The sequence below is a fragment of the Musca vetustissima genome, unplaced genomic scaffold, assembly GCF_032173495.1.
Source record: "Musca vetustissima isolate MV318-11 ecotype Yass unplaced genomic scaffold, APGP_CSIRO_Mvet_v1 utg17906, whole genome shotgun sequence".
NCBI classification, from domain to species: domain Eukaryota; kingdom Metazoa; phylum Arthropoda; class Insecta; order Diptera; family Muscidae; genus Musca; species Musca vetustissima.
The window spans coordinates 101429-109927 of NW_026884174.1; the positions used below are offsets into that span (position 1 = coordinate 101429).

Genomic DNA, 8499 nt, shown 5'->3' on the forward strand with positions numbered 1-8499 from the left:
ACCATAACCATTCATTTTTCGCGTTTTTAGTTTTGTGTTGAAAAAATGTCAAATAAACACAAACACTTGTTGCGTATTTATTTATTTTATTTTTGACAGAAGAGACCACACGTGCATAGTTGCTTTTTTGTTATTCACCTCAAGCTGTCCTACCTTGTATTATTGTACCATGATTGCTCCTCAGTGCGGCATCGATAAAAATATCATAATTACAGATATTTTTAATGATTTTGAATTCTAAAGCATTCTCCTTGTGAAAAATATATAATTTTAATACAGTTACAAGTCTTTTGAAATCGACATGCCCACTATTTTTTTCTAAAAACTTGAATTAGTCTGCTTTTCCACAGGCAGATTTTTATTTGGCAAATTTGTTGTTTTCTCTTTTGAAATTTTCGCTTGCTTTTCCATTCGCAAATTTTTCTTTGCCAAATTTGCGAATCAAAATACAAAAGAAAGAAAATAAAAGTCAAAAGTGTTTGCATTTTAAAGATTTTTTTTAATATTTTATTTATTTTTTATATATTTTATTATATAAATTGCAAAAATTAAAAATTAAATTTCACTTGCACAAATTAAAGCAACAGGTTTTTTAAACAAAAGCCGGCTGTGTGTCAGTAAAGCGAATAGGTTCAAAAGGAAATGTCAACAAAATTGTTTTCAAAGAACATAGCAAAGCAGAATTTGCGTGTACGGCAAATTCTGAACAGGCAAATTTTTGTTTTTCTTCGTCGCACCCCTCTCGCCTACAAACTCAGTATTTGCCAAAAAAAAATTGCCTGTGGAAAAGCAGACTTATAGCTAGTGTTGACAAACTTCATTTACTTATCGAATAAAGTGAACTTCACTTGCGTTTTTTTTTAATTTTCTACAGACTTGTTTTCCAACGATAAACCGATTATTCAACTAATCGATTATTATACAAAATCCCCCTCGACTTCTAGATCCCTAATCATGTTTTCCTAAACCTCATTCGTAAACAATCCAAATCCAACTACCATTTATCTCCATCCCACCTTATTCGTAACTTTCCGTCTTCTTTTTTGATTTCTTCTTTATCCCATACGTAACAGGTGGAACGTTTTTCAATATTTCTGTAGTCGGTGAAAAAAGGCTTCGAAAAAAAGTACTCACTCGCTTTTCAGCGCATCAACAGCACAGCATAGTTAATACCATTAACGTAATAAACATAATAGAAACACATATTGAGACGAACTCTAATGCAGAATAACAAAGAAGACAAAATATTCGAGACAACATAAGCGTAACAATAAGCAAAAATATATATCAGAAGTACATCTAATATGGAACCTTCTGCCTGCGAAGGTAAGTAAAGAAGCATAGTAACATATATGAACTTTGATTTTGGTATTAAAACAATATTTTTCTTCAATTTAAGATTTGAAAGCATTTGAGAGACGACTCACCGAGGTTGTGTCTTCTTACCGTCCGTCAACTGTACGCTGGAGAAGTAAGTACCCTGTGGAAATGAGATGTGGTAACATATTTAATATTTCTATTCCAATTGTAGTTGTTTTAGCTGTAATATCATTGTGTACTGCAATCGGCGCTTGGTATTGGTTGCGAGATCCCAGAACGTCAGTTGTACCTCTAACAGAATCGCTCCTCATTCATCCTGTATTTACATTCGCCACATTAACATTACGTATGTATAGTTATAATACTATCTTGGAATATTTATTAATTTTCCTTATTTTAATTGCAGTTGTTTTATTTGTTTTTGGAATACACAAACTTGTTATCGCTCCACAAATTATAACATCAAGAATGCGTAGTGTGCTTGGTGATTTTAATATGAGCTGTGACGATACAGGAAAACTTATTTTAAAGCCGCGACCGAATAACAATTGATGAGAATGGCCTAATGACAATTTATACTATGATGTATCAAGAACATCTGTAGGGATAGTATATGATATGTTTTTTTTGCAGTAAGTAGATGATTTTAAGTATCATTCAAATCTGTTTTCTGTACAATACAAACATAATATGTTTTATGACTAATGTATGCTATGCTGTTTATTTTGTAATTTTGACTTTAACAATAAAAATGGTTATAAATATATACAGATATCCCGCATTTTACTGTGTTCGTAGTATGATATAATTGTTACTATTATTAATTTTCTCAAAGTTATTTAGTTCACTCATTTTCTTAATACTACGTCAAATGGTTTTAAATCAATGCTCAGAACCATTAACAAATATATATATAATCAAGAAAACATTACAAGATAAACATTTAAATGTATTCCCTATTCAATTTGTATTTGAAATGTGTATTTGACAGACAACCGTTAGTTTTTCTTATTCACCTCAAGTTATCCTACTTTGTATTATTGTACCATGGTTTGTTCTATTAAAAAAAAAATCTGGAAGAAACTACTCTGTTATATGTGAAACAAGAATTTAATACCTACTCGACTTTGTGAAAGCATGATGATCTGAAATGTTTGAATTGATACACATAAAGATAAGATCTTTGCGAGCTATTACGCACGTATAAAAAACCCTATAACGGTGAAAAATGGCAATAATTACAAACTGTTTATTATCTTGAAGTTTTCAGCCTCTATAATATAAAAAAATATATATTTTGTAACATTTATAGTTATATCATAGGAGCAATATTAATAAATAAAAAGTGAGATTTTTATTTACAGAAATTATAAATTTTTATTTTTTTTTAACATGCCGTTCGAGATGCATAAAATTTTATGGAATTTATTTTTCAAAGCAATTAGAAATTGATAGATAAGTTAAAAGGGTTGCCATTATTAATTTCTCAAATGTATTTATGCCTTCTGTAATTATGCCATGTGTACGAGCCAAGATATATTAAAAAGTTCACCCACCTACCGAAAGCCAGCTGTTTTTTCTCAAGTCGAATGTCAAAAATTTGGCCTTTGTTTACATTTTCATTATGGAAGTCAATTCCCAATAATGAATTTTGACAGAAAACTTAAGAGGCACCTGATATCGAGCTGGTCTCCTTGGACGATCTTATTTATAGGCATTGGTACAAGCCTCAAATCCCAACAACTATATTGACTGATCATTGCACCAATAGCTATTCTGATTTATCTACATACCTTGGATTTAGACTATGAATTCCACTCAATATCAAATGTCGTACGTACAACGTACGCCAACCGAAATCTTTTAAGAGCATTTACATATAATATTTGATCATGATTAAAGACCGAATCACGGTTTATTTTCTTAATAAGGCTAAATTTGCCAAGATTTATCATAGAAATCAAGATTTATTTATAAGGTCACCAGCTAGCAAGTCTAATGTCAAAATTTTGGCTTTTGTTTACAAATTCTTTGCAAATTAAAAATATCTTATATCTAAAAAATATCTTTTGCGCAAATTAAAAAAATGTGTAAGTATACTTTCATCATTCATGTATTCAATAACCAGTGACTGGTGAATGAATATACTTGACAATGTATGAAGTACAAAAAAAGTATTCTAACAGGGATCAGCTGATTGACGTTTAGAACGTGAATATGTAAACAGTTGTGTATTCCTGGATTACTTTACTCGAGTCGATTTAAAATCGTATATGTAAATGTACTTTTATTCTGTTCTCCATGAATATGCCAACAACCGGCTGGCATTTAGTCAGTAGTCACACGTGCAAAATTTCATGACAAATTTTCTTCTCAATTTCTTTAAAAATTGCATTGTTGTTTAGACACGCAAATAACCCTTGCATCAAATTTATGAATTTTCTTATTCTTCCACACACTCATTTTCTCGTTTGACCATTGTTCATGAAAATTAAAAAATGGAATTAAAAGAAAAAAAAGAAATTATAAAAGGAACTCTTGAATTACTCGACAGACATATTATGTGTTTTTTTCCTCGCAAAAGGTTTTAATTTTATTAACTGCCTTGGCGTTTGTTTGCCGACAGAAAACATAAAATGAAAGAAAATGCAAAACTTTTCCGCAGCCAACTTCAGTTGTTTACAACGAATAACGAAACAAAAGAGAATTGCGGAGTACAAGTATGTATGTACCCCCTTTTATTCCTCTTACCTCTTTCGCCCATAAACTCAATTTACTTTACCACAAAAATTGCCCGTGTGACTACGGACTTACACAATCTCAAAATATTTCTAAACGGTTTGGGTATATCAGGAGTTTGTTAACCCTTTGTGGCCCAATGTTGCCCACAGACAACAAAATGTTTTAGAGCTTATATTTAATATGCTGCTAGTAGATATATATTATATGGATTTCATACGTCAAGACTTGATTATGGACGACAAATATCAAAAGAAAAATCCAAAATATTTTGATAAAATTATAAGCTTTGCAATATAGAGAAGAGGGTAAATGTGTGTACTGTACTAATTTCTTTACACAGTACAATTTTTTTAAATCGCTTCGTATTCAAATTGTACGAATTCTGCCATCAGAATTATTATTGATTCTTGTAAAAATGAATATAGATAATAATTAAAAATAATAATTCTGTCGATGTTGCATTTGGTTTTCTTGATATTGGACTTTCATTTTTCCGAAAGAATGTACTGTATCTCCCGAATGCAAGGGTGTATCGATGTCAAATTTTATGCATATCCTTTTTAGGATAGTTACATTAAATCTGTGAACAGAAATTTGTTTTAAGATTGCGGAAAAAATTCGGGGCTCAAAGGGTTAATAGAGTTCATTTATAAGGTAACGTGTAAACGCTTTGGATGTCCGTTTCCATGTAAACACAGTGTTACCAAAGTCATTTCTCGTACCGATTATTCAGAAAACCCGGTTACACATTTTCTGTGACTACTTATTTATTTGTTTATATACATATGTAGCAGATGTGCCGCGTTTGGATTTAAACATGTCCTTTCTTGTTCTGAAAAATTGTACCAAAAAGTAATGTAATTATTTAATTTTAATAAACAATCGGTTATGAGTGATTCTGACGATACAGATATTTTGCTGTTAATACCACCCGATTATTATTTGGCTAATGCAGAGGAAAAACTAATAAAAGAAGATCTGGAAGCTTTAAAAAGGAGACAATACGCAAGCCTTCAAGAACTTAATATTTTGGAAAATAAATCACGGCCGAAAATATCAAGAGATTTGACGAGTCATTTTGAAGCAATGGATTTAGGAAATGGTAAAGAAGATGATGCCTTATCAATGCCGCCTCCATCAACTAGTGCGGCATATCAATTTCTACCGCCCACTAGAAAAGCCGAACTTAATAACATAAATGCAAAATTACACTATTTGGAACAGGGGGAAATGGCTTATGCGGATAATCCTTCAGATATATCGAGTATTTCAACAAATACTGTGAAAACACAGTTCGGCCCTTCTAAACACAACAGAGAACAAGTGGGTATGGTCCATTCAACGCCTAAATGTATGGACGTCCCATATAAACAAAATATACCTTCAAAGAAGTCAAGTGGTGTTTGTGAATATAAGGATGATGGCGTTCTTTTGGAAATTGATAATTTCTTGTCAAACGATCGTCTACCCACAACAAATAGTGATAACTATTGGCAACAAAGGCATAGTGATGACTATCGTGCAAGAATACAAAAGCAACAGCCAAACATGGTGGAAGAACAGCACCAAACACAAGGTAACTCCTTGCCAACAACTATGCATACGGGGTCCGTAGAAAAATTTCCAACTTACGATAACCATATATCGAAAACGGAAAATAATCTCATAAGTCTAAGTGAAATTTGGGGAAAAAGTGGTCAATCTACAGCCATTGCAACATCATCCCAATCGAATTTAAAGGAGGAGCAACTGAGAAGACAACATTTGGAAAAGACAGTTCGGCAACTACAGGCAAGATTATTAGAATATCAGCAGAGGTTGTCGGTAGCCATCGAAGTTGATCGTACAAAGGATAATGCTTTGAGTAATGCACAAATGGAAAACAGAAGGTAATGAATTGTTGAATGTTGAAAATTTATTTAATAGTATGAACACATAGGAATATAGAGTAAATCTTTATAGAATTTAGTGGGTCGGTTAGTTCATGGATAGTGTAATTTCCGAAGTCTTGCAAATGCTGGGCATAAAATGTTCCAGCGTTTCACTGTTCTTAGTTTTATCTTTATTTGGATAACCCTACTATAACGGCAACACCATTCGGTGTTGTTCGGTGTTCTGAAAATGTTGGCTTCTACCAACTATTATCAAAACTGGTACATCGAAAAGTTTGGTATGTTGTTGAGTTTCGGCAAGTTTTTTCAACTAAACTGACTATAATTGAAAATCTTTCTAGCAAAAACTGAAGTATTTTGAATGTTCACCTCATGGTGAGGAATATAAAAAGGTCAGTCCGGCCGAAATTAAAGTTGTATTAGTTTGTTATAAATCTGGGGGTTGGGGGGCTTGAAGCTTTGAGAGTGAAAGATGTATATATGTAAATAACATTTTCAAAATCAATTAACATACTACAATACTATTTTTAGCCTCACACAAGAGTTGCAGCAAGTCCGACAAAATCTTCAGTCCTATGAACAACAACGGAAGCAATATGATGAAAAAATGGAAGCACTACAAAAGGAACTTGCACAAGCTGTTAGTTTGGCAACAAAATTTCAGGAGAAAAATGAAAGATTGGAAATCGAAATAACAAATTATTCAAGGTATGTTGAAAGTTATTTAAAATTATAATGAATTAATGAAATCAACTAAATAACTTTGTATTTCGCAGGAAAACGAGCGAATCTTCATCTCAATATAAACAAAAAATGGAAGAGTTAGAAATACAAGTTCATGCATGTAAAAGATCTGAGGAAATGTCTCTTAATGAATTGCAAAAGCTGAGGGATAAGTATGCCAAGTCCGAACATTTGTATGAAAAGGTATGTACGTATAAAACTCGAATTATTAACATCCTTATAAAAGAAAGTAAAAATATTGTTACTACTGTGCGAACAAAAGGTGATCTCAGTGAATTTCTCTAAATAAGATATTTTATTGTTTCAACTTTTTCTATACAATCCTACCTTCAAGTCTAAATATTATTCAAAAATAGTTGATTATTAATAATATATTCAAATCAATTATTCGATTTTACTTAAAAAATCTCTGGCGTTACGTGGGTTAATATTTAGAAGTCTATCTAAATGCAGTAAAACATTTCAAAACGATGATATACAGGAAACATCGTGAAAACATTATATCAATTATCTTATTTTAGATAAAACTAAGATGTGATGAACTTGAAAAGGAAAACTCTACATTAAGACATCAAAAGGAAATGTTGCAAGAATATCATCAAAAACAAAAATCAAGGGCCGATAATTTGGAAAATCAAAGAAAATCACTACAAGAATCCTTGGCTCATTTAACGGAGAATGAGGTAAGATATAACTAGCTTTTCTTTGTTTCTCTTAATTGTAATATTCAAATTATATACATTTTGAAAACTATATAACAGTGTACCCTGAAGAAAAAATTAGATCTACAACAAAAATCTCTGAAATCGCATTACCAACAACAACTGGAAAATGTAGTTTCACAAAAGCTAAAAGAATTTCAAGAGCAATTAGATAAAACCGAAGAAAATCTAAGAACAGAAGCTCGTGAACGTGAACGTTTAATAGCCGAACGTGCTGTTAAACAATTAGAATTGATAAATGAGAAAAATGAATTGGAATTGAAATTGTTGCAAGAAAAACAAAAGGAGGAAGTAGAATTGTATCGAATACAATTGGCGAATGCCACGAAAAAAATTGAAGATCTAGAACTTAAATTGAGTTTGTATAAATCTAAAAGAGCTGATATTGCTGAAAAACTGCACAATGTAATGGAAACACAGTGGCAAAAGGCATTAGAAATATTGACTTCACCGAATCTAACTCGTTTAACTCAACTCGATACAACGGACAATGAGTCACCCTATGGCAATGAAACGCATAACAATGCTATTTTATTACAAAATCATCAGCACAACTATGAGACACCCAAAACAAGTAAAAAAGAAAATAATCTTAATGTACCAAAGAATACGTCTCCACCTATGGATAAATTACAAGCATACATTGAATTGGTAACTAAACAATAGCTCTTTAAAATGAAATTATTTAGCATTTAACTGTTACAATTATTTTTGTTTTACAGCTACTCTCCAAATCTCCAAGTGATTTTGATAAGCTTGATGAAATTTTAGCTCTAACATCTAAAAGTAAGCAATCTAAGGAGAAATTGGAAAAGAATGCAAAACGTTATTGTCAATCCCGTCAACCGCCATGGAAGTCATAGTTATATTTGTATTACGAACAATTCTTCTTTGTTAAAAAAGTGTTCTTATTACATGGCTTTGATTATATAGTGGCATCAATGGCCTTTGTTCTGATACTGTTACTGTAAAAAGTGTGTTATTAAAAATAGTTATTAAAGTAATAAATCTAAATTCGATTATGTCACAACAAACAAACCAGGAAAAATATATTTTTATAAATATCATTTTTTATTATA

At 31.4% G+C, this 8499-nt stretch overlaps 2 protein-coding genes across 2 annotated transcripts; both read left to right on the forward strand.

Annotated features, from left to right (window-relative positions):
• Positions 1 to 1304: 1304 nt before the first annotated feature.
• LOC133331190 (nuclear envelope phosphatase-regulatory subunit 1 homolog) lies at positions 1305 to 1878 on the forward strand. Its single transcript, XM_061539588.1, has 4 exons — positions 1305 to 1326; positions 1400 to 1471; positions 1532 to 1666; positions 1727 to 1878. Exons 1-4 carry the CDS (start codon positions 1305 to 1307, stop codon positions 1870 to 1872), a joined length of 375 nt encoding a protein of 124 aa, XP_061395572.1. The 3' UTR covers positions 1873 to 1878.
• A 3072-nt stretch (positions 1879 to 4950) lies between these two features.
• Positions 4951 to 8283, forward strand: LOC133331191 (uncharacterized). The gene is made up of 6 exons (XM_061539589.1): positions 4951 to 5951; positions 6486 to 6662; positions 6731 to 6881; positions 7220 to 7381; positions 7460 to 8071; positions 8143 to 8283. Exons 1-6 carry the CDS (start codon positions 4951 to 4953, stop codon positions 8281 to 8283), a joined length of 2244 nt encoding a protein of 747 aa, XP_061395573.1.
• Positions 8284 to 8499: the final 216 nt, after the last annotated feature.

Excerpts from the sequence above, each read along its gene's own strand:
- LOC133331190 (XM_061539588.1), top strand. The coding sequence starts at position 1,305 with ATGGAACCTTCTGCCTGCGAAG. Across the intron at positions 1,327-1,399 it reads GGAACCTTCTGCCTGCGAAG|ATTTGAAAGCATTTGAGAGA; the intron begins GTAAGTAAAGAA and ends CTTCAATTTAAG. Across the intron at positions 1,667-1,726 it reads ATTCGCCACATTAACATTAC|TTGTTTTATTTGTTTTTGGA; the intron begins GTATGTATAGTT and ends TTTTAATTGCAG.
- LOC133331191 (XM_061539589.1), top strand. The coding sequence starts at position 4,951 with ATGAGTGATTCTGACGATACAGATATTTTGCTGTTAATACCACCCGAT. Across the intron at positions 5,952-6,485 it reads GCACAAATGGAAAACAGAAG|CCTCACACAAGAGTTGCAGC; the intron begins GTAATGAATTGT and ends TACTATTTTTAG. Across the intron at positions 8,072-8,142 it reads TACAAGCATACATTGAATTG|CTACTCTCCAAATCTCCAAG; the intron begins GTAACTAAACAA and ends TTTGTTTTACAG.